The following is a 26745-nucleotide window of genomic DNA, read 5'->3' as shown; positions in this document are numbered from 1 at the left end:
TTATTTTCGGTCACTTTTTTTAAACATTTGACGGATAGTAAGTAAGTTTACGATTGTATTTATTTTCAGTCACGTTTTTTATATATTTTTTTACATATTTTGCAACCAACTTGCAAGTTTATTGGTTGTAGGAGAATCGTAGGAAACCGGAAAAATCTTTAATTTCCGGTTACAATGTTTTTTTTTGAACATTTTATATAAGTTTGTTGCTTAAATATGTATTTAAAAAAAAAGGATAACAAATGTATACAATTACAAAACATAATTACCGTCGTCCAAATACAAAATACGTCTCAAAATTTACATGGTGCATTTGATCCCTCACGTCCAGCATGTGACTAATGGATAAATCTAGCTGAATTTCATAATCGCAAGTATTACAAAAATACATGTACAAATTATAAGTTATAACATTCTTTTGACAACATATTCATCAATCAAAACAAAATATAGAAACTCAGAATTAAAAAATAAAAATCCTAAATCTTATTATTCTTATTCCACATTATTTCATTTACCCAGTTCATAAGTTTTCATTATTACAAACTTTTTCTACAGTTTTATCAAACAGAATCTTGGGTACCTTTCATCATGAAATTCCTTTCACCCTTTACAATGTCACCAGAAGCAAACGATTCCAATTCCGCCATCTCCTCCGGTGTTAGTTTTACAGACAAAGCTCCAATATTTTGATTGAAGTTTTCAATCTTTGTGGTGCCCGGAATCGGAATCACATCATTTCCTTGGTGGTGCAACCATGCCAACGCTAGTTGTGCAGAGGTGCATCCTTTTCTTGCTGCCATTTCATTTACTCGCTCATATACAGTCTTGTTATGATCAACATTTTGAAATCTTGGCATGTTCTACAATAAGTTTGGATTTTTTGTTTATACTTTATACTCCTCGATGTCATGTTATCAATGATGTTATAATATGATATGCTCATCATAATTCATACATACCTTCCTGAAGTCATTTGGTATCATCATAATTTGAACTTTCTCTCTCAACCCTCGTTCCTTCAAAGCCTGAAAAAGCAATTCAAATTCCTTAAATCAAAATGTGTAGCTAACAAATCGATTAACCGGAACTTCATGACTTACCTTTCAGATGAGAATCTCGTTGGTGAAGGGGCCGTAAACGTTTGAGGTGTCGAGGAAGGTGATGCCGGAGTCAATGGCGTGGTGGAGGAGCTTGATCATATCAGATTCCTCTTTCGGGGGTCCGTGACTTCCGGTCATACCCATACATCCCAATCCCTGTGCTGAAACAACTAGACCTTGTGAACCTAATTTCAATTTTGGCACCTCCGACGCCATGGTTGTTTCTTGATCAAAATTTGGTTAAACCTAATGAGTTTGTTTGCAGGGATGAAGTCATTTAAAAATTGTGGGAGTGAACCAAATTTGGACAACGCAAGTTTACTAATGAGAACGTCAACAGTCTTCGTTGTTGGCTTGCATCCATCGAAAAGTTGAAAGCGACAGAAGTGGATAGGAGACTATGCGTATTGATAAACAAAAATTAGAAAAAACTGTAAATTTGGTTATTTAAAAATTTGTACATAGAGTCTAAAGCTCTAAAATTAATAGTTTTTTTTGTTGATTTTGAGTTTAAAATCTAACAAATTTTTATAGTTTTGGTTATAGAGCATTTGAATGGACTGTTTTGTTCTTAAAATTTTATTTATTTATTTATTTTTTTAATAGAAAAAACTTCATAAATGATTCTTATGGTATTCTGAAATTTAAAATTTAATGCTTAAATTTAAAAAATCTTAGAGATGGTCATTGTAGTTTCAAAACTTTTAAAAAAGATCTTTATTGCTCACTCAGTGATAACTAAATGACATTTTCATAATTTCACTATCATAAAGATAATTTATGAAGTTTTGCATATATATATATATATATATATATATATATATATATATATATATATATATATATATATATATATATATATATATATATATATATATATATATATATATATATAAGGCTCTCTCTCTCTCTCTCTCTCTCTCTCTCTCTCTCTCTCTCTCTCTCTCCCATTAACTGAAATTAACAAAGCTACCACTGCATTCAATTACAAGAGCAATTGCACATTTTAATTTATATGAATTAGATCAATCAATTCCCTTAATTTATATTTCATTCTTCATATTCATCTTACTAATCCTACACTGTTTATCAGAAATCAAACACTTATTTAAAGGAATATTCAGGACAAGGTGTTCATCATCAACTCTTTGACATCCCTTTTTGAACTCCTTGAAATTGACATATCCATCACCGTCGGAATCTACCGACTTGATCATTGTCACACAATCATCAACCGTACATCTCTCCCCCAGCCGAGTCAAGATATGATGCAACTCAGTTGACGAGATCAACCCATTCTTATTCAAATCGTAAAGTGTAAATGATTTATGCATCACGGGTTGGTTTCACTTCTTAAAACTCTACAGCTACCATCTATTTCTTCTTTTGGCGTTTCTACTTTTATTTCTTTTTATTCTCCATTTCATTATTTGATTTTGATTTTGTTTGTTGAAAAAGAAATCAAAAGAAATGAGCTTGTATCTTCTTTATATCTATTCGAATTTTGTTATTCAGTGTACCTAAATCACTTCTCACACGAATCTTATAGTTCATGAGCTAATAATCCATTTAAGGCCTAATATCTAAAAGTGGTAAGCCATCAATTTCTATTTTATTCTCATTTCTTGTGTTGTAGAGTAAATTTGAATTTCGATCTTTGATGAATTCACATTTTATCATTGTTCAATCACATTACTAATGTTGCAATTTCATGTTGGTGTTTCTTTTTTTGTTCTTGGTAGCCTCTCAAGGTCAATATCACCTACTTTTTATACTTTAATTTGTGTTGATATTATTGCCAAACATAGGTTCAATAATGATATATATATATATATATATATATATATATATATATATATATATATATATATATATATATATATATAGTGTTAAGTTCAAATGAGAACACTATTTAATGTGAGAACACTACTTTATGTTACTATTCTACTATGACTTTAATATGTATAGTATTGTAGTAATTGTTATATGAATATATTCAATTTTATATTGCTATTCAACTATAAAAATTATATATATATATATATATATATATATATATATATATATATATATATATAGGATATAGATCCGGTAAGAAATTTTTTTTGGTAGGAAGGTAAGAAGTTTTTTTTCTACATATTTTTTTGACGAACAAAAAAAATGAATCACTAGATGATTCATTTGTAAGATGATTCACAAGAAAAAATTCTCAAAAAAACATCTTTATGATTCATTTTTAAGTAAATTAAGAAAAAATCACTTTTTTGACAATTTTAGTGAATAACAACAAAATCATTATATAAATGAATCATCGAGATGTTTTTTTGAGAATTTTTTCTTGTGAATCATCTTACAAATGAATCATCTAATGATTCATTTTGTTTGTTCGTGAAAAAAATATGTAGAAAAAAAACTTCTTACCTTCCTACCAAAAATTTCCTTCTTATTTGATCTTGACTCTATATATATATATATATATATATATATATATATATATATATATATATATATATATATATATATATATAGTAATTTAGTAAATTCTAATGTGAACGTTAAATATGTGATTGTTCATATATTCGGTGATGTATCATGTCATAAAGTTGTACATACAAAATTTTAATGTGAATATTAATGTGTGATTGTTCGTATATTTGTTGATGAATAATGTCATATCATTGTATATACAAAATTCATAGTAGAATAGTAACATAAAATAGTGTTTTCACGTTCTCACATTAAATAGTGTTCTCATTTGAACTTAACCCTATATATATATATATATATATATATATATATATATATATATATATATATATATATATATATATTCGTTATTATGTTTGTATATAAAATTTATGTAAACATGGTGTTACTTGGATGTTTTAATTAAAATCTATTTAAAAAGAAAAAAAAGATGTCTAAATAAATATTATTATCATTAGACGATATACAATCCTATTATATATAAATCATATCAAATTTTTTTGTAACCTTGATAACTAAGGTATCGAGTGCATTCTTGATGAAGATGTTTAATTTGCATTCTTGATGAAGATGTTTAATTAATTATTTAAAACGAAAGTGAAGATGCGTTTAATAAATGTCTTTAGACGATGATATAATCTTATTATAAATTTGATTGATATATGAAAATTATAAATGAATAGTATTAAGTTGTGAATGAATTATGATTAAGTTGTGAATAACTATAAATTTTGCATTAAAGTATAAATGGTTTACGTATAAATCTTTATATTAGTTTTTTTTTTTTTTTTTTTTTTTTTTTTTTTTTTTTTTTTTGTATATATATATATATATATATATATATATATATATATATATATATATATATATATATATATATATATATATATATATATATATATATATATATATATATATATATATATATATATACGGGGATAATGAATATACATTACAGCTCCACCTAAGCTTAGTTACTAAACCTCTAAAATATGTCGTTTTAACATTGCTCAATATACCCGGTTTTGTTTCACTTGGTAAATATATCATTCTCCATAACATTTCTTTCTTTCATTATCGTTTTATCATATCCGTTTTCTTTCCTCAATTATCATTTATTACTTCATCCAAGTGAACATTACTAAACCCTAAACCTAAACCTAAACCCTAAATTTAAACCCTAAACACTAAAGCTAAACCCTAAACCCTAAATCTAAACACTAAACCCTAAACCCTAACCCTAAACCCTAAACCCTAACCCTTAACCCTAAACCCTAAACCCTAAATCCTAAACATAAACCTAAACCCTAAACCTTAAACCCTAAGCTCTAAATCCTAAACCCTATTGTGTCGATCTTGAATTTACATCTTGAAGTATTAAGCGTAAATCCATTAACCGTAATCTTTATATAGTAAAACAATGTATTTTCAAGAGGTTTAGTACCTAACCTTAGGTGGGGCTATAATGTATATTCCTTTTTCCCATATATATATATATATATATATATATATATATATATATATATATATATATATATATATATATATATATGTTGGGTTGTAAATATATGTATAAATGTATTAATTTTTATAATTGTTTTGCATTAAACTGTGAATGAGTGGATTAATAGGTTTATTACGTTGTGAATACTATGAATGAGAGTCCTAAAATGTTTTATTAAACTGTGAATGAAAGCCTTGAAATGCTTTATTAAATTGTGAATTTGTATGGTGTACACAATGTATTTGATGAAATGGTTCGATAAAATCAATTATGTTTTTAAGCTGTAAATATTACTCCCTCTGTTTCATAATAATAGTCCATGTTTCATTTTTTGTTTATCCCAAAATAATAGTCTATTTCTAAAAATAAATAATTGTTTACCAAATGCCCCTCATTATTAGTTAAATTACCATGAAATCCAATTCACTTACCATGAAATTAAATGCAACAAAAGGTTAAGAACATCATTTCATTTAATAATACTGGTGGTAATTAATGTTTTTTTTTTAATCTGTGTGTTTTTTGTTTGTGGACAATAATTTTAGGACGAAGAGAGTATGAATGAGAAACCTAAACTGATTTATTAAATTATGAATCAAAGTCTTGAAATGTAAGTTTTAAATTGAGAATATGGCCGTAAATGTATAATTTTTGTATATTAAACTTTGAATTTATTATATTAACTTGTAATTTTTGTGTATTAAACGGTGATTTAACTGTATGAAAATGTGAATTAACTATTTTGTGTATTAAATGGTGAATTTTGTGTATTAAAATGTAAATTTACTAATTATGCTGTGAATTAATTGTGTTAAGCTGTGAATTATTATTATTATTAATATTTTGGTTGCTTATGAAATCTGAGATGAAAGAAACATTATACATATCTAATTTAATCTAATTTTGAATAAAGTATGCAAAATTTAAATTGTGAATATTTGTGTAAATAAATTTTGAAATAAGCACAAGTTATAGATCTGAAGATATACGTGTAAGTTTAAGTTGAGAATACAACTATAAATGTATAATGTTTTGTGCATTAAACTATGAGTTTATTATATTTATTGAACTGTGAACTGATTGTATTAAGTTGTGAATGTTTAATGAATTTTATATTAAAATATGAATGATTTATGCATGAATGTTTGTATTAATTTTGAGGTGAATATATTTATTTTTTGTGTTGTATAAACATGTACGAATGTATTAGTTTTTATAATTTTATTGCCTTAAAATCTAAATAAGTGAATTAATTGGTTTATCAAATTGTGAATATAAGATTTAAGTTGTCAATCAATAATTTTATATACAGATCGGATTTGGAAGGAAGAATGATTGCGATCATGACACAGGTAGTTGGTGGTGATGTGTGGTAGTTTGTGGTGGCGATGGATTTTGGGTTTGATTTTCTTAAATATGTCCAATATTATATAATGGTTTGAAATATGTTGGTGAATTTTATGTATTAAACCAAAAATAGAGTCTATTAAGTTGTATATTTCATATGAATTTTGTGTTAAAATATAAACGAATGTGTGCATGAAAACATTAAAAATATGTATTGGTGAATTAATATGTTTATTAAACTGTGAATATAGTATTTAAACTGTGAATCTGTCTTATACATGATATACTTTTTTTTAGAGGAAATCTACAATTTAGAAAGAAAATGAATTTGTCAAGATATAAATCTATTTTTTTATTAAAATTTTATATATTTGGTTGCAAAAATAAAATAGTATGTATTAGAAATGAGAACTACAATGTTTGATTTATTAAGTTGTGAATACGATTCGAAAATGTCATTGAATTTTGTATTAGTCTAGGTCCGACAACGGTCCAACGGTGTCCCGACGGCTATCCAACAACAAGTGACAACCATTTATAAACTAAGGAATGAAAATTTTTGCTTAATAGAATATTAATGTTTGATTTGTTCAAAATGTTCTTGATGAAAACATTTAAAAAACTGGTTTTTAGGTTCTTAATATCTTTTGATTCTTATTCGAACCACTTCATATATATATATATATATATATATATATATATATATATATATATATATATATACTAGGTTTAAACCCGTGGAAATCCACGGGTGATAAATTGAAATATAATTATAGTTTTTAATTTGTAACAAAAAAAAGATATGAAAGTTTAGAAAAAATGAAGAATAGTGATATTAGACAATTATAATATGCGTTTTTCCAGGTGAGTATTCATATAAAATATTTATTTCCTTAATTAAAACAACAAAAGATATATTTTTATTTATTTTTCCAATTTGCATAACTTTTTTTATTGATTTAATAAAGTTGCATATCAAATTATTAGGCTGTTACGATTTCACCACCTAAAATATGTATATTTGTATTATAATATATTATCTTGTTAGTATTTCATGAATGCAATCAATAACACTGCTTTGAATGCGAAGTTGGATTTAGCTTTGCTATAAGTTTCAATCGATTTTGAAATTGAGTATTGTTCGCATTTGTATGAGTGTAGTCGATGAATCGATAAAGCAAGAATATATGAGTTTTGATTCGCAATTGGATTGATGATTGAGGGATGATTCGTGAAGAAAAACACGAAGTCAAGGACTGTGAAATTTTTGTTTGCAAGAATTTAAAAACTCGATTGTGGAGTTGTTGATGCTCATTTTGCGAAAGTAAAACAATCGAGTGTTTGCATCTGTGAATCAATTTGAAGTCAATTGGGTTAATATTCGCATATGGGTTCAACATATGAATTTTTGATTTCGCAAGTTTAGAGTTCAAGAACTAAACTGTGTTCGCATCTGGAATGAAAATTTTGTGGTTCGCATTTGATTAATTAGGTTAAAATGCCAAGGTGATTAATGCGAAGGGATGCGAAGGGTGTTTGAATGAAGATGCGAAGTATTTCACAGTAGATATGTAAAATTGGGGAAGAAAACAGAAATTTTCAAATATTGTCCCTGGAGTTTCGCATTTTTGGAAATAAATACTCAACTTCGCAAATGGGGGTCATAAAATGATGAAATTGCAGAATTTTTAAACAGATACACACACATAGACAACCACACATATATTTAGAAAATTAAACTAAAAGATGATAAATTACAGATTATAGCATTGTTCTTTGAGAATAAATTACTAAAAATGGGATATAGACAATTATAAGACATTGTTCTTGACTTTTGAGTCCAAAGACGTATGATCCGAACTTTAATTGTGAAATCGTCCTTGATTGAGTCAATTTCCTTTATAGGAGTAATATGTTCCATTGTACCTTGCAAGTTAAAAAAAAAAAAAAATTACATTAAATTAGACAATTATAATCAACACACAGAAAAAAACAATCAAACAGTCAAGAAGAAAGTACATTGGTAGGTTGTTACGATTAAATTAGACAATTATAATATGCGTTTTTCCAGGTGAGTATTCATATAAAATATTTATTTCCTTAATTAAAACAAAAAAACATATATTTTTTATTTATTTTTCCAATTTGCATAACTTTTTTTATTGATTTAATAAAGTTGCATACCAAATTGTTAGGCTGTTACGATTTCACCACCTAAAATATGTATATTTGTATTATAATATATTATCTTGTTAGTATTTCATGAATGCAATCAATAACACTGCTTTGAATGCGAAGTTGGATTTAGCTTTGCTATAAGTTTCAATCGATTTTGAAATTGAGTATTGTTCGCATTTGTATGAGTGTAGTCGATGAATCGATAAAGCAAGAACATATGAGTTTTGATTCGCAATTGGATTGATGATTGAGGGATGATTCGTGAAGACAAACGCGAAGTCAAGGACTGTGAAATTGTTGTTTGCAAGAATTTAAAAACTCGATTGTGGAGTTGTTGATGCTCATTTTGCGAAAGTAAAACAATCGAGTGTTTGCATCTGTGAATCAATTTGAAGTCAATTGGGTTAATATTCGCATATGGGTTCAACATATGAATTTTTGATTTCGCAAGTTTAGAGTTCAAGAAGTAAACTGTGTTCGCATCTGGAATGAAAATTTTGTGGTTCGCATTTGATTAATTAGGTTAAAATGCCAAGGTGATTAATGCGAAGGGATGCGAAGGGTGTAAGAATGAAGATGCGAAGTATTTCACAGTAGAATGCGAATTGGGGAAGAAAACAGAAATTTTCAAATATTGTCCCTGGAGTTTCGCATTTTTGGAAATAAATACTCAACTTCGCAAATGGGGGTCATAAAATGATGAAATTGCAGAATTTTTAAACAGATACACACACATAGACAACCACACATATATTTAGAATAAATTATTTTAAAAAAATGTTACAAAAAAACAGAAAAAAAAAACATAATTGTTAGAATTTAATGGGTAAGAAGCAGTTATAAATTCCTAAAAACTTCCTTATACACAACATTTGAAGTTTTGTTTGTAAGTCTACCATCCTTATCTAAAATTAACAATTTCAGTCCTTCTCTACTTTGAACTCTAGATAAGGCAACATACAGTTGTCCATGTGAAAAAATAATAATGGTTAAATGAATATATAATACTAAAATTGTACATGCAAGTTGTAAAGTAATGAATATAAGATATAAGATATAAGATATAATATAAAAAAAGTTTTGGTTACTCTAAGTTTCTTATTTGTAAAGGCAGCCTATGTAGAGATTTGCTGACATCACGGGAATCAAGCTTTCCTAATGAAACAACTTCACCAATAATATCTACAAAATGATAATACAGAATGTCAAAATGATGTGAATTTAAAGAATTAAATATAATATACAATCAATAAGGAGGGAAATTACCAATTGATTCATTAGATGTAGCTGTTGCAGAGATAATTGTTTCAAAAGAAACAAAAGAAAATCCATATTTTGTTTTGGATTGAAAGTGTAGACACTCGTTAACAGTTGTTCTTCTATGGAAATTTAACTTGGAGGTTACATCACTTATTTTAAAAGTGTATTTGTTAGGAGCGATAGTGGGGGACCGGATGTAAACAGCTTGATCTTCTTTCAATCTGGACTCAAACCTTTGAAAATCTCTTGGATACACACTTGCTCGGATTTTTGTAGACTATTCACATATGGTAAGAATATTATATAATGTTAAAAACGGAATTTTTAATAAATATAAATTGGTCAACATTGAAGATAACATCTTCAATGATTGAGTTTGAATAATATTATTGGAATGATCAAATAAAAAAAATGTTTTTGAATAATGCTATGAAAATAGTAGATTTTACCATTTCATCCATGAGTATCATCTCGATTGATCTGACAATAGTGGGGTTGCCATCTGAAAGCGATTTCCACAGCCGGATAATAGACACTTTTACTGTGTAATCATCATTCATATTGTCCAAGTCTCTAATGAAAGTGATCTTTGTTTCTGCCATTGTCACTATAACAGAAAAGTACATTGACAGAAAATAAAAGTTAAATGCTATAAACAGCCATAAAACAGAAAGTTTTGATTTCGCAAGTTTAGAGTTCAAGAACTAAACTGTGTTCGCATCTGGAATGAAAATTTTGTGGTTCGCATTTGATTAATTAGGTTAAAATGTGAAGGTGATTAATGCGAAGGGATGCGAAGGGTGTAAGAATGAAGATGCGAAGTATTTCACAGTAGAATGCGAATTGGGGAAGAAAACAGAAATTTTCAAATATTGTCCCTGGAGTTTCGCATTTTCGGAAATAAATACTCAACTTCGCAAATGGGGGTCATAAAATGATGAAATTGCAGAATTTGTAAAGAGATACAAAAGAATTGACAGTAGAATGCGAAGGTGATTAATGCGAAGGGATGCGAAGGGTGTAAGAATGAAGATGCGAAGTATTTCACAGTAGAATGCGAATTGGGGAAGAAAACAGAAATTTTCAAATATTGTCCCTGGAGTTTCGCATTTTTGGAAATAAATACTCAACTTCGCAAATGGGGGTCATAAAATGATGAAATTGTAGTCTTAATTTATGGAATTTAAATGATTGAAATTTTAGAGCTCATCAAAAGAATTGACAAAGGGCAAAATTGACATCTGATGCATTGTTTATTCTGTTGCGTGTTCAACATTATGAGAAATCTCATTTGACAGCTTGATTAGAATCTTTTTTAATAGAATACCTCAAATAATATCAAAGCACATTCCCAAGAATGCATGCACCAATATACCATTTTAAAATGAATACATCCTTGCCCAGAAAATTAAACTAAAAGATGATAAATTACAGATTATAGCATTGTTCTTTGAGAATAAATTACTAAAAATGGGATATAGTGTAACAGGAACTTCAAAAAGAAATTGATATTTTTTTGTTTATTATATAAACGGTTTGATAAATCAGACGAAAATAATTAATAAACAACTTCTGAATCAAAGATAAATACAAACCTTGATTAACAAATTCAATGAGAAGCAAAATTGAAGTCGCAGAAGAAGAAAAAAAATTTCAATTATACGATTAACAGAAACATTGAAAAGCAATGATAGTTAATCATGAGAAACTCACCGAAGGATTGAAGTTGCTGATTCAAGATTCGAAATTAAGAAGCAGAATTGAGATGCAGAGACGGTTGTAGGGATTGAATTATGTAATTGAAGCGGAATATGATTGATATAGTATGTTATGCGCATAATAATAATAATTGATTGATATGCATACCATTTTTAGATGCTCTTAATCGGGCATGTAACGGAATTGATTTAATGTATACAACAGATTCAATATTCCAAAGATTTCTATACAATATCATTATTTCCATCCATATTCAATTTGTAATGCTACGTGAAATTCCATATTCCATATATTCCATATATATTCCATATATAATATAATATAATCTAATTCAATTCCATACCTAATTACCTATTTTATCTATTACCTAATGATGATACGTGAAAGGATGATGAAGGGGTAATAGAGTAATTTAACATAGGGCGAAAAATGGATGATTGTAATGACACGTGTCCAGTTGGTTTTGTTTATTAGATAGGAAGATATATATATATATATATATATATATATATATATATATATATATATATATATATATATATATATATATACATGATACCTCAATTTGTGTACTAACTGTATATTTGGTAATGTACATTATTTGAAAAAAAAACACATGGTACCATACCATGTTCTCCTTAAGTCTCTAAGTCTGAATGGTTAATAAGAGCAATCGCAATAGAGCAATCACATTTTCTACTTCTCAAATCCTTATGTCTTAAGTGGTGTTTGGTAATTTCAAATTGAGATTCGGTAATGGCAAAAAAAAAAAAAGCTTGAACCCACAAAATGAACAAGTCTCTCTCCCTCTTAAAATCTCCACGTCTCAAGCTTGAACGAACCCAACCCCCCCCCCCCCCCCCCCTAACTACTTGTACGTTCGTTATGTTGGGATTCATTGTTGACTTAAGTTGCTAGCCATTACCAAACCTACTAATCAAATCAATACAAACACACACACACAAAGATTTGTGGGTTTTCAGGTTCATATTCAATATACACAATCGATACTTGTGTTCTTTTTGTTTCTTAATAACCACTTATTTTGATATTTTTGTGATTAACTTGCATAAACTAAAGCAAAATAATTCCTTGAATTAACCTAATATTCAATCACTAAAAATTTTATCTAATAAATCACCTGACAAAAAACTATACATGATCATATCTCTAATTTCCCCTTTGTTAAGGCTATATTTGACGTACTAGCTGAAAAGCTAGTTGTTAGCTGAAAAGCTAGCTGATAAAAAATAACATTTGGTAAAACTAGCCGAACAACTAGCTGAAATATATAAAATTACATAAAAGGACATATGAAAGTATGTGTTTCTATAATTAATTAAGGGATGTATTTGGAAATTTTTAAACATCTCCTAAAAAACTAATCTAAGTAGCTTTTCACAAAGTTAACTTATAAGCTATTTTTAGCTTACCAAACACAACCTAAATCCATATTTCCTCAAATAACCTTCCTTTTTAAACCCTAATTTCCCCAATACCTTCTGTGATGCTTTGTTTTCATCTTCAACAAGAGCTGCAATCCTCACCACATACGACATCTCCTGAAACACCATAGGGATCGCCATCTTCATTGTCGCCGTAGTTATCCCTCGTCCCCAGAAATCGACACCGATTGCATATGAAATATGAGCTCTATGACGATCTACGCCCGATTCTGGCTTGATGGAGATGTATCCGATTGATTTATCGTCAAAACAGATGGATCGTCGCCATGGATGCGGTATAACGACTTTCTTTAGGTATTTAAGAGCTTCCTCTCTATCCTTCATGGTGTTCCATCGGAGATATTGTGTTACTCTATTGTCTGTAGCCCATGAGAAGAAATCATCTGCATCAGTGACTCTGAATGGACGAATTGAAAGTTCCAATGAGCTCGACATAGGTGGCTGACGAGGGTTTGATAAACAGGCAATTGTGATTTGTGAGAAAGAGGTAAATCCAAAAAATATAAAGTTATTGTTATTAAAAGAAATTAAAAATAGATATAAAAAATGAAAAAAAAAAAAAAAAAGAATATAAAATTTCAGGTTGTGAGAAGCAAATTCACAAAAAATCAAGTTTTACAATGACCAAAACCAAAAAAATTATCCGATTTTGAACCACCAATTCAAGTTCAAACTCCATAGGACGTTCTTGGAATTAGAGTTTTACAATGACCCAACACTTTGTATTTATATTATTTTATTGTTTGTTTGAATAAGTCGACTATATTACAATTAGTTGAAAATCAAAACAATTGAAAAAGCTTGTACCAAAATCTTATAAATTTACATGCTATGTTAAAAACTCCCTCGAGAAAGTGTTTTAATAGCCTCTATCCAAACGAAAAGCCTTGTCCTAATACAATAAATCCCGATACAAACAATATTACAAAAATAAAAGGAAAGTATGCCATATATATATATATATTACATAATACGTTCAATCCCGATACAAAATACATCATGAATTACAAAACTCGCAAATACATTAACTCATTTATAAGCAACTAAACATTTTAGTAAAACACTACTTTTTCGTTCACCATCAATAGTGGAAAGAGTCTTCAACCCACTTTATTGTCCAACATATTTTCTTATAGCACTACTCAATTACCTTTCCAAGACGACAAAGGAGGTGTCTCCGAATTTATCCATGTCAATTGCATGAACGCATGCCTTTCACCCTTAACCATGTCACTCGAAGCAATCAATTCAAGTTCAGCCATCTCCTCTGGCGTTAGCTTTACAGACAAAGCTCCAATGTTTTGGTTGAAGTTTTCAATCTTTGTGGTTCCAGGTATTGGAACCACATCACTTCCTTGGTGATGCACCCACGCGAGTGCCAGCTGTGCAGGGGTGCATCCTTTCCTTGTTGCTATCTCATTCACTCGCTCAAACACACTCTTATTTTGCTCCGCATTTTGAAACCTTGGATGACTCTGCAATAAGTTTTTCAATAGTTTAACTTTACTGTGAAAATAATGATGTTAATGTTATGATTCTTATATGAACATGTGTAAGGTGTACCTTTCTGAAGTCTCCATCTGTTAAGTTTTCAGCCAATTTAGGACCAATAGCCAAGAATCCCCTTCCAATAGGACTATAAGGAACAATCCCAATGCCAAGTTCTCTTTAAAAAAAAAAGATTCAGATCATTATCGTTCAATTAGAAAGCAACTCAGATTATCCTAAAAGAACATAAAGATCACCTGCATGTAGGAACGATATCCTCCTCCAAATCTCTTGACCATATAGACCATTCATTCTGTACAGCTGTTAATGGATGAACAGCATGAGCCCTTCTAATTGTTGAAGCGGATGCTTCTGATAATCCTACATACTTTACTTTTCCTTCCTCTACTAGTTTCTTCAGCTCTCCCATCTTTTTATTCCAGTTTGTCACATACAGATAGTGTTAATAAAAGCTCGAACTTGATATGGGTTTTATTTTACCCAAATTCGAACACAGAGAAATGGAAGAGAGACAAACCGTGACTTCGATTGGGACACGGATATCGATTCGGTGGACATAGTAGAGATCGATACAATCAATATCAAGTCTCTTCAAGCTAGCTTCACAAGCTGATCGGACATAAGCCGGATCACCACACACGTCCATCTTTCCATCGACATGTCGGATTGCAAATTTGGTAGCGATTTGAACTTTCTCTCTTAGTCCTCCTCCTTTCAAAGCCTGAACAACATCACATACCTCGAAATTAAGATAAAGACTAAAACTGTAGGTAACAATTTTGATCGATCAATCGAGAATTTCGTTACTTACCTTGCCTACGAGGATTTCGTTGGTGTGTGGACCGTAGACGTCGGAGGTGTCAAGGAAGGTGACACCGGAGTCAATGGCGTGGTGGATGAGCTTGATCATATCGGCTTCGGGTTTTGGGAGTCCGTAGTTACCTGACATACCCATACATCCTAATCCCTGTAGTGAAACAACTAAACCTTGCGAACCTAATTTCACTTTTGGAATCACCGTCGCCATTATTGTCTGTTGATCTCAGTTTTCTTAAACCCTAATTAGTTTTAAATACTATACTGAAGGTTAAAAGGTTGCAAAGCACTGAAAGCTTGGTGTGATTCTCGCAATGTAGAAGAAAGGGAAAGATTATGAAGTCACTGACGACGTCAGTGCCATAGAATACAAATTCATTTTTTCATACTACCGGTCCGGAGACTTTTTATTTTATTTTTAATTTTTTTTTGGGTAGATTACATTTAATGGTACGTGGTCTCTAACATTTTTTTTTTTTAATTTGGATTATTCTTGTATTTGAATTTGGTTCCTAATCGAGTTGAAATGACCATTTTACCATAAATAATATTTTTTGATTTCTTTTATAATTATTTTAATTATTAAATATATTAAATAGTTAGCGACGGACGCACGAATATATAATATTAGGGGTGTTCGCGGTGCGGTTTACAGTCAAAACCGCAGACCGCACCGCATATGCGGTTTGAGATTTTTGGAAACCACGAACCGCACCGCGAAAGGTGTAAACCGTGGTTTGCGGTGCGGATTGTTGCGGGCGGTTTTGCGGTTTCAGTGCGGTTTTTGCAATTTGATTTGTTGTTAAACTTTGAATCTATTTTCAAACGTTTGATCTAAATTAAAATTTTATATTTTATTAAAGATATACTATATTGTAATATTTTTGAACATATATATCTATGGTTATTGCTTAATACTGTCAAATCTTTATACATCTTCTTCAACATATTATATCGCAACATCTTACAACTAATATATTTATTCATGAGGTGAAGTTATAACATAATTTCTTTGTAAATGCTAATGTAATTTACCAAGAGCTAATGTAAATTGTGGTTTGTTGAAGAATCCACGTTTAATGAACTACTACAGTTTAGTTACTCGCATAATCTTACTATTACATAAGGTTTATTGATAAAATCGAACTGTTATCGATATATATATATATATATATATATATATATATATATATATATATATATATATATATATATATATATATATATATATATATATATATATATGCGGTGCGGTTTGAACCGTAGTTTTGAAACTAAAAACCGCTAACCGCACCATATAGTGCGGTTTATCGAAATTACGAACCGCAAACCGCACCACAAAAGATCTAAACCGCATTATGCGGTGCGGTTTGGTGCGGTGTGGGCGGTTTATGCGGTTTGTGCGGTTTGATGCACACCCCTATAAAATATGTGTTGTTGAGGTTGAAATAGGTATTGCAGATGTAGGAAAATAAGTAAAAAAAATTGAAAAATCGAAAAAATTTCCATTACAGACATAAAAAATAAGTGTTGTCACTGCCACACCGGGACACCTACTAAAACCGCCCCTGTAAATAAGTAAATAAACCACCCCCACCCCACAAGCCCTTTATGTTTACCTTTCCAGCTTTCCTTATTCCATTCTCGAATTTGTAATCTGTATTCTTCCCTAGATATCGTCGGTGTCGTACATCACCACCACCACCACCATTCCATACATCAATTCTTGATAACCACCGCATCTTCATGTGAGCAACCAGTGGTATTTCACGCTCGGCGTTTGACGACCACAACAACCCTAAGCATGTCACTACCTTGCAGCCTTGGTTGTTTCCGACCAAACCCCCACCTCAACATCTACCTCCTTCTGAAACAATAGAGTTTTGGAACCTAACGCTCAACATAACCCCCACAACCTTCTCTATCGTCTTCTCATTGTCATTACATTCTATAAAATCCTCTTGGTTGATTAGGGTTCAAATTATCTGAAATCATGTAGACTCAGCCATGGCCATGCTCTTGTTAGACTGAATTGAGTCCAGGTCAACTCGATTAAGCTTCAAATCAGAAGAAACCGAAGCTACTATATAAATTTTATTTGTTGCATATGGGGTTTCTTCTACATATTTCGGCGAAGATATAACCAAAATTTATGGTTTTGTGCCTATGTGTGTGTATATGTATGCGTGTTAATTAAGTGTTTTATTTATTAAATGGATTTGATCTCTTGAATGGATTTATGAGTTGAATGGATTTTTGGGTTAGCATATTTTCTAGATTTGAATAATGATAATGTTATTTCGGTGAAGAGGTAGCGGTGGTGGTCTCCAGAGGTTACTGGTGGTGGTGGTTATCGGCTAAGCTGGTTTTCCGATTACTAGACACAATGAGGGGAAGGCGGTGCATTATGGGATCCCCAATTTTATGACCAGTTAAAAACTTTTTCATTATTCTTATTTTAAACATAGTATTCTTTATAAAAGTGGAATTTTGTTCCATAACAAAAATGTGAGATAAAATCGTTTCCGAAGAAACATTTTTCATTAATGTTCAAAAGCTTGGGATGTCGTAATCGATATAGAAACATAAGCATAAACAATTCTTTATATGCCTTACATTAAAGGACCTAAAATTCCATAAATCTCTCGATAGATTCAACATCAATATCACTTAACCTTCGTACCATTACATATGATACAAAGAAACTCAATAGGTCAAACTTGGGAGCTTGGTGAGCACATAAGGTTTTCAACCCACAATATTGTAATCTTTAATTATATATATTTCAAAAAACAAATAACCCAATTACCCATTCATGTTATCCTCACTTCCTAATCTTAAAAAAATGATCTTGAGGGACATCTCCAAAATGATCTTTTTCAGCAGTGGTTATTGTCTATACTTTCCTAGATAACTGGACACAACAGTACGATAGTACTTTGGGTGAGCACAAAAGTACGATAGTACTTTTGGTGACCACAGAAGCTCATAACTAATTATTTTGCACAACCTTTTACTAATACTTTCCTAGATGACTAGGCACAACAATACAATAGTACTTTGGGTGAGCACAACAATACAATAATACTTATGGTGATCACAACATGTCACAACTTATTATTATGCACAACCTTTTACTAACTAATACTTTCATATATATGATTAGGCACAATAGTACAATAGTACTTTCGGTGAGCATAACAGTACGATAATACTTTTGGTGAGCATAACAGGTCACAACTTATTATTTCGCACAACCTTTTACTAACTAATAATTTCCTAGCTGACTAGGCACAACAGGACAAGTACTTTGGGTGAGCACATCAGTACGATAATACTCTTGGTAAGCATAACATGTCACAACTTATTATTTCGCACAGACTTATAATAACTAATACTTTTCTAGATGACTAGGAATAGTAGTATAATAGTGCTTTGGGTAAGCACAATAGGTCACAACTTATTATTTCGCACAACCCTTCTCTAACCTATCACAATCTCTCATTTATTATTTCACTCATTCCTTTACTAACCTATCATGACCTCTATTTTATTATTTCACACAGCCCTTTACTAATCTATGATGGCCTCTCATTTATTATTTCACACAATCCTTCGTTACCCAATCATATTTCAAGTATGATAAATATATATTTTAATCAAGTAATAGCTATATCATGTTGCATAGATATATTAATCACAACTAAACAACACACATAACATTTAAGCAATTAGAATACTTTTTACTACGTGTAAGTTGAAAATAACTATGAACTCACTTGTTAAAAGTTGATGACTTGAAATCCAGGCAGCACTTTGCCTAACACTTTAGCTTTTCCTGTGATGTGTTATTCCTAGTGACTAATGCTAACCTAGATTCCTCACTAACCCCAAGTTCTACATCAAGATTTATCAATTAAGGAATAACTTTGTAAGATCATATCGCATGTAGGGTCTGTTTGGTATACATAGTATATTGTTTGGAAATCCCACTTTAAACATCTCACTAAATCTAGCCTAGACATCATTTTCGTAAGTAGATCAATCAGTATTATTACATGGAATCACTAATAAAACTTATTTATGGATTCATAATAATGACTATGAATATAAATGTAAGTTAAACTTGAATTAAGATAACTGCAACTTAACTTCCATATATTCTAGTGAAAACTGGGAAATTACGCTCGCATAACTATGACCCAAATATTTCTTTTCTTTAGGCTCCTAGCTACTCTAGATCCTAGCTAAAATTTTCTGAAATCCGGAAAAAGTTGTACTTAAGGCTAGGAAATCATTTGAGAGAGAAATATAAGAAAAAGGATGAGAAACGGGGTTGCTTCGCAACATATTTGTAGGGGAATTTAGCAGGCACGTCGCGCCTATCAGGGTGCGCATCATGCCCTATCGTTGATGTCACTCCTCTGAAATGATGTCACGTATCGAGCAACTTGTGGTCCACGCCCCCACCTTCTAGAAGCGCGCGCCACGCCTACCTACGCATGGCGCTTTTTGAACAACTTCAGAAAATCATATCTTTCTCATACAAGCTCCATTTTCAACGTTCTTTATATCCACACGTAGCTATCGACGAGTAATACAACTTTCATTTAGACTCCATCGACTAATTCTTACTTTATTTTTAAGGTTATATTTTTAATAGGATTAAACCGTTAAAGTCTGTATAAAAATCATAGCTCTTTCATACGACATCTGTTCTTGACTGCCTTTATATCGATGGACTCCTAATCCTGAGATATTTAACTATAATTTAGATTGTTTTGCCTAATAAGTGACCGATCTACAATTCGGTTTCTGTGTTGCACACTGCGATACTGAAACTTCGAAAAATTGTAACTTCCTCATATGAAGTAAGATTTGGACGTTCTCTATATGAATGAGTTTGCTTTTATGGTTACTACAATTTTTTTGTAGATTATTTATAGTAATAACCAACCTATCACCGATTTACTATTTACGACGCGCATAATTGTGCATTTTAATCGCAAAACTTTGGAGAAGCATAACTTTTTCATACAAAGTCAGATTTAAGCGCTCCTTTATACATTCGAGATAGTCATTATGGCTACTAAATATTTAGCTAAGATTATCTATTATATCTTAAATTTCTAGCGTGAATCTACAGGTGTTATAATTATCTTCCCATTAGGATGATTACGTCCTAAAATCATCAACAAAACAGGGCTGGATAATGATCCCACGGGTGATTTTTCCATCCTAAGAAATTATCATAACTCCTATGTCTTTCGCAATGAGTATCATACCCTTGGAATTCGTAATTGCTAGCAGTACCCAAACATGCATTCACTCTTCATTCTCTGTTGGACCTTCAATCCTAACCTTCGAGTTACAAACTCGATCTTCATCGGAGACTCCTTGTAGCACCCGGTGATCAAGGATTGGGTATTAGCAGACTTAGGACACTTGAAGAATTGAGACTTGGACTCATTTGGGGGTGGGTGATGTAATTTGGATGATTCGGGTATTCGGTTCGTGTGTTAGAGCCAAAGGGTATTTTGGTAATATGTCAACTTGGGCTTTTATTAAGTAAAGGTTTGTTTGGGGAATTTTAAGGAAGGTATGATTTGATTAAAGTGTATAGCTAATTATTACATTTTAATGGATATAAGGATCGTCGCAATCGGATTTATAACGAAGAAATTATGGCCTTCGGAGTTCTTAAGGGTTTAAGAGGAAACCCTAGTACGTGGGGCGTACCTAGGGAGTATGTGAGGTGTACTAATGCAAAGGGTGGTACGCAAGGCGTAATGTAGTGTACACTTAGCGTACTGCGAGGGTTGGTTTGGGGGTGCGAGACCTCGTAAATTGGGCGTGCGAGGGGCAAATGAAAACCCTAATTTTTGATGTTGTACCCTATATAAGCACATTTAGTCTTTATGGATGGCCTTTTTACTAGTCTCCAAGTCCCTGGAATCGTCCCTTAGCCTCCATGGTGGTGTTTTTGAGCTCATTGTGTGCATCTTGGTGTGTTTTGGCTCTTATTCAAGAAGAAGGAGTTTGGTGCAAGGTTGTGGATCAAGGAAGGGCTTGTCGATCTTGATTATGTGCTTCATTTCTAGCTTGTTTGAGGTAAAAAGCTATGAACTTGTTCATTAATGGCTTAGATATATTATGTATGAGTTTTGGTTCATTTTAGCCCCAAGAATGAAATCTAGTGGTTTGGTGCCACTCCAAGAGCTATGAGTTGCCACTCTTGGTGTTTATGAGGTTCTAGATTCACAAATTGTCTCCTTTAGGGTTTTGAATTCCCCATGCATGAGATTGTGTCCATTTGGTGAAAGTATAATGCTTTATCTTGAAGTTGGGTTCTTTTGGTGCATGCAAAGTCACCAAGTCAATGACTTTATGGTTCTAGACACTTTTTAGTACTCAAATATGTGGTTTGGACTTCTGGACTTAAGCATTAAGAACTTATTGAAGATTTATGGTTTAATGGAGGAGTATGCTGGGTGTAAAAGTCTATACGCGTAACGTACAAGCCAAATAGCATGTACACTTTGTTGGGTTTTGAGCAATCTAACACTTCCTAAGTGTGCATGCAACCCTAATAAACCTTGGATCTATGTTTGTCTATATATATGCAAAATGATAATTTTCCAAGGTTCATAACCTATCTAACATGGCATGGGGTACTTTTAAACATAAAAGAATTAGATGAGATTACATACCTTTTGATGAGTTTGATTCCTTGGAGTTTGAGAGCCAAGCACCAATAGTGTGAATGCCTCAAATAGAAATCCCAAATCACCACAAACACTTGGAAAACTTTGAGAGAGTGTATACACACTTAGAAGTTCGGCCACACACAAACACACACACTAGTGGCTATTTCATGCAACATAAGCATGCTTATATAGTGTGCATGGTTAGGGTGAAACCCTAATAACCCATGACCTTTCCTTTTACAAGGATCCATGGGTTAAAAGCTCCATGGATCATCCATGGACTTCCATATAAGCCTAGCCCATAACAAATGAGTGTTAGCCCACACAATATAAAATACAATATCCCACAATTTAATTAGTCTTCCTTTTAATCTCTAAATTAATTCATAATTAATTTAAGACTAAGACTAATTAAATAACATAACTCCATATTAATATATTATAACTTACAATATATTAATAAACATATGTGTATAACTCCCATAAAATTATCCATAAATAGTTCGGGTGAAGTGCAACCCAAATGGACCATGCCGGGTCGGGTCAAGTATATACCAAATAAGTTATGGACTTAGACACCTTATCCAACAGACTCCCACTTGGATAAGTCTAATAACTGTATTTGCCTATATTACTTTAGGAACCAACCGGCAATCGTAGCTCTCGAAAACTATGTTGAACTATGAAGCGCCATTTTAGATAAGTGATCATATAGTCCTCTGTTCTCATGATATCAGGCGGACAAATACATGGAACAATGTCTTACTTATTATTTGGAAATTGTTTCTCGATTTCCGATTTGTTTGACAAAAAACTTAACTGAACCCATCAAATTAGTTCTGACCGGGCCCGGTGCATGGGTCAACACAAAATCATCGAGGGGCCCAGATATCGCTTCTATTTCTAGAAGGAACACATAAACTTCGACTCATATGCTTGTTCTACTACTTGTTGAATTATACACAAAGGCACGTTTTATAACATCAAGTTACTGATGCGTTTACATGCAATCAATGGACAACCAACTCATAGGTAACAACTCATATCTTTAGGTTTGAAGACTTATATGATATTATTGTCTCACGATCACTCGAGATAAATTCCATGAAGTGATACAAGTGAGCGTGGGTTTATTCCAATACTCATAACTTATGAGCACTCATGAATGTTGTAGCAACCATTGCTATGTCTAAACACTTTTAGCCATCTACAAACCCAATTCATGACAATCTTGATTCATACCTACTTCCGACGTATGAGCGATTTGGAGGTTTGAATAAATTAATTATTCTGGAAGTCAAAACATGCAAAGCTGAAACAATCGTAAATAATTGATAATGATAGCAACACCTTACTTATAAATAAATCACAATTTTATTCATCATCAAATGTCGATTACATTTTACAAGTTTCAGAAAAGCTATCTAATCTGTAAAACTAATATCGCCCCTCAGCTCGATGCGCCTCGCATGCTGAAAATGCTTAACCCTCATCAGTCCCTTCGTAAGGGGATCCGCAGGGTTCTCATCTGACGATATCCTCTTTGCCACGAGGAGTCCTTCTTCTATCTTGTGTCTTACGAAGTGATATTTTCTGTCTATGTGTCAGGATCTCCCATGATCTCTCGGTTCTTTAGCTAAAGCAACCGCACTATTGCTGTCACAAAATATTTCCATAGGCTCTTTAACAAATGGTACAACTCCAAGGTCTCCGATGAAGTTCTTCAGCCATATTGCCTCCTTCGCTTCTTCACTCGCTGCTATGTACTTTGATTCACAAGTTGAATCAGCCACCATCTCCTGCTTGGAACTCTTCCAAGATGTTGCCCCTCCATTTAGGGTAAAGACCCAGCCTGACTGAGAGCGGAAGTTATCCCTATCAGTCTGAAAACTAGCATCACTATACCCCAATACTCTCAAGTCATCACTCCCACCAAGGGTAAGGATCCAATCCTTAGTCCTTCGCAGGTACTTGAGAATATTCTTTACTGCGGTCCAATGAGCCTTGCCAAGGTTCCCCTGATATCTGCTGACCATGCTCAAAGCAAAGGCCACATCAGGTCGGGTACAAGTCATAGCATACATGATCGAGCCAACAGCGGAAGCATACGGTAATTAGCTCATCTCAGCTATCTCTGCCTCTGTATTCGGACTCTGAGTCTTACTCAGCTTGGCATTGCTTTGGATCAGTAAATCTCCTTTCTTGGAATTCTGCATGTTGAATCTTTTCAACACTTTATCCGAATAGGTACTCTGACTAAGTCCAATTAGTCTTTTACTCCTTTCTCTTAGTATCCTTATCCCTAGAATATAGGCAGCTTCCCCTAGGTCCTTCATAGCAAAGTACTTCCCAAGCCAGGACTTAACCTCCTGTAAAGTTGGGATGTCATTTGCTATAAGCAGTATGTCATCCACATACAGTACCAAAAAGCTAACTATACTCCCACTAGCTCTGACATACACGTAGGACTCATCTTCGCTTCTCGAGAACCTAAACTCTTTGACCTTCTCATCGAAACAAAGATTCCAGCTACGAGATGCTTGTTTCAATCCATAAATAGATTTCTCAAGCTTGCACACTCTATTAGGGTATTCCGTACTGAAAAAACCCTTTGGCTGATTCATGTACACATCCTCAACCAACTTTCCATTAAGAAAAGCGGTTTTGACATCCATTTGCCATATTTCATAATCATGAAATGCAGCAATGGCCAACATAATCCTAATAGATTTAATCTTAGCTACCGGTGAGAAGGTTTCATCATAATCAATACCCTGAGTCTCAATAAAACCCTTCGCAACCAGTCAAGCCTTATAAGTGTGCACTTTACCTTCCATTTCGGTCTTTTTCTTGAAGATCCATTTGCACCCGATTGTCTTACGGCCCGGCACATTGTCAACCATGTTCCACACTTGATTGTCATATATGGACTGTATCTCGCTGTCCATAGCCTCCTTCCATTTAGCAGACTCCGAGCCTGCCATGGCTTCCTTAACACTGCTAGGTTCATCCAAATTTACCAGTGTACTATCACTGATAAATGTATCACCTTCCGTAGTAATATGAAAACCATAATAAAACTCAGGTGTGTTCCTAGCCCGAGTGGAATGCCTCGGAGGTACAGGTGTGTCAGCCAGCTCAACAGGAGTTTCCTCCTCAGGTTGATTGCTAGTGTCTGAGGTTCCTTCACCAATTGATTCTTGAATTTCTTCAAGGTCAATTTGCCTCCCACTATCTCCTTGGCTTATAAATTATCTCTCACGAAAGACCGCTCTTCTCGCAACAAAGACCACATTCTCACTGGGTCTGTAGAAGAGATAACTAAAGGATTTCTGTGGGTAGCCAATGAAAATACACCGTTCGCTTCGGGGTTCGAGCTTATCATGAGTCTCGCGCCTCACGAAAGCCTCGCAACCCCAAATCTTGATGTGGTCTAATTTAGGAGCCTTCCCAGTCCACATCTCATGAGGTGTTTTGGTAACCTTCTTTGTAGGGACTAGATTAAGGATATGGGCGGCAGTCTCTAAGGCATACCCCCAAAAAGAGATTGGTAGCAAAGCTCGACTCAGCATAGAGCGAACCATGTCTAACAAGATCCGATTACGCCTCTCAGCTACACCATTCAACTGCGGTGTCCTGGGAGGTGTCAAATGTGAGACAATCCCACACTCCTTAATATAGTCAAGGAACTCGGTGCTAAGGTACTCACCACCTCGATGAGATCGAAGTACCTTAACGTTCCTGCCCAATTGATTTTCTACTTCCTGCTTAAATTCCTTAAACCTTTCAAAGGTTTCTGACTTATGTTTGATTAGGTAGACATAACCATATGTACTAAAATCATCAATAAAAGTCACATAATACTGATTAGCATCCCTTGTGGCTGTTTTGAATGGTCCACATACATCGGTGTGTATTAGGTCCAACAAACCTTCACCCCTTTCACAAGTACTAGTGAAGGGTGATTTTGTCATCTTTCCAAGTAGACAAGATTCACAACTATCATCCGATTTTAGGTCGAATGATTCCAGGACTCCATCCTTTTGGAGTTGGCCTATGTGTTTGTTGTTTACATGTCCAAGACGGCAATGCCATAATGATGCTTTATCTAAGCTAGTAGAAGAATCAATATACAACACATTATTTCCTAGGTTATCTACAACCGACAAAGTTTCATACACACCATCACAAGGTAATGCTTTAAAATAAAACACATTATTAAAGAAAGCATCAATACCACCACATTCATTATCAAATGAAAAGGTAAAACCTTGTTTGTACAAACCATGAAAAGAAATAATATTTCTTGCCATTTTTGGCGAGTACACACATTTATTCAAATCTAATTTTAACCCATTATTCAGCAACAAAGTATAAATCCCAATCTTGGAAACAGGAGAAGCCTTCCTATTCCCCATGATCAAGTTTATCTTCCCGTGCTCCATATCCTCACGTCTTCTTAGGCCCTGCAAATTTGAACATATGTGAATACCACATCCTGTATGAAGCACCCAAGAGTTAGAATATGATGAGTTGTTAGACAATATTGTGTAAATACCCACGTGGGTGGGTTTCACTTTCCCATCCTTTAGATCCTGCAAGTATTTAGGGAAGTTTCGCTTCCAGTGCCCCTTGTCCTGGCAATAGTA

At 32.5% G+C, this 26745-nt stretch overlaps 3 protein-coding genes and 1 long non-coding RNA gene across 4 annotated transcripts; all 4 read right to left on the bottom strand.

Moving 5' to 3' along the window:
- Positions 1–507: 507 nt before the first annotated feature.
- Positions 508–1362, bottom strand: LOC145000440 (uncharacterized). The gene is made up of 3 exons (XR_013661222.1): positions 1104–1362; positions 963–1028; positions 508–863 (listed from the first exon to the last, which is right to left on the bottom strand). It is a non-coding gene; the product is annotated as an uncharacterized LOC145000440 (long non-coding RNA).
- Positions 1363–9703: 8341 nt separating this feature from the next.
- Positions 9704–10481, bottom strand: LOC145002688 (uncharacterized). Its single transcript, XM_078961908.1, has 3 exons — positions 10329–10481; positions 9886–10156; positions 9704–9801 (listed from the first exon to the last, which is right to left on the bottom strand). Exons 1-3 carry the CDS (start codon positions 10479–10481, stop codon positions 9704–9706), a joined length of 522 nt encoding a protein of 173 aa, XP_078818034.1.
- Positions 10482–12892: 2411 nt separating this feature from the next.
- LOC145000439 (uncharacterized) lies at positions 12893–13648 on the bottom strand. The gene has a single exon (XM_078959669.1). It carries the CDS (start codon positions 13497–13499, stop codon positions 13023–13025), a length of 477 nt encoding a protein of 158 aa, XP_078815795.1. The 5' UTR covers positions 13500–13648; the 3' UTR covers positions 12893–13022.
- A 338-nt stretch (positions 13649–13986) lies between these two features.
- Positions 13987–15715, bottom strand: LOC145000436 (putative aldo-keto reductase 2). Its single transcript, XM_078959665.1, has 5 exons — positions 15385–15715; positions 15091–15294; positions 14810–14982; positions 14628–14730; positions 13987–14539 (listed from the first exon to the last, which is right to left on the bottom strand). Exons 1-5 carry the CDS (start codon positions 15598–15600, stop codon positions 14207–14209), a joined length of 1029 nt encoding a protein of 342 aa, XP_078815791.1. The 5' UTR covers positions 15601–15715; the 3' UTR covers positions 13987–14206.
- Between the last annotated feature and the right edge of the window lie 11030 nt (positions 15716–26745).

Source organism: Lactuca saligna, chromosome 6 (genome assembly GCF_052625555.1).
Source record: "Lactuca saligna cultivar CGN05327 chromosome 6, ASM5262555v1, whole genome shotgun sequence".
NCBI classification, from domain to species: domain Eukaryota; kingdom Viridiplantae; phylum Streptophyta; class Magnoliopsida; order Asterales; family Asteraceae; genus Lactuca; species Lactuca saligna.
The sequence above is the reverse complement of the archived record's forward strand: the minus strand, read 5'-3'. Positions and strand labels throughout refer to the sequence as shown.

What these genes read in the sequence shown, in the direction of transcription:
- LOC145002688 (XM_078961908.1), bottom strand. Translation starts at nt 10,481, where the DNA reads ATGGCAGAAACAAAGATCACTTTCATTAGAGACTTGGACAATATGAAT. An exon ending in TGATACTCATGGATGAAATG is followed by an intron (nt 10,157 to 10,328) that starts GTAAAATCTACT and finishes ATATGTGAATAG; the next exon opens with TCTACAAAAATCCGAGCAAG. An exon ending in TACATCTAATGAATCAATTG is followed by an intron (nt 9,802 to 9,885) that starts GTAATTTCCCTC and finishes ATCATTTTGTAG; the next exon opens with ATATTATTGGTGAAGTTGTT.
- LOC145000439 (XM_078959669.1), bottom strand. Translation starts at nt 13,499, where the DNA reads ATGTCGAGCTCATTGGAACTTTCAATTCGTCCATTCAGAGTCACTGAT.
- LOC145000436 (XM_078959665.1), bottom strand. Translation starts at nt 15,600, where the DNA reads ATGGCGACGGTGATTCCAAAAGTGAAATTAGGTTCGCAAGGTTTAGTT. An exon ending in GTGTCCCAATCGAAGTCACG is followed by an intron (nt 14,983 to 15,090) that starts GTTTGTCTCTCT and finishes TGGAATAAAAAG; the next exon opens with ATGGGAGAGCTGAAGAAACT. An exon ending in GATATCGTTCCTACATGCAG is followed by an intron (nt 14,731 to 14,809) that starts GTGATCTTTATG and finishes TTTTTTTTAAAG; the next exon opens with AGAACTTGGCATTGGGATTG.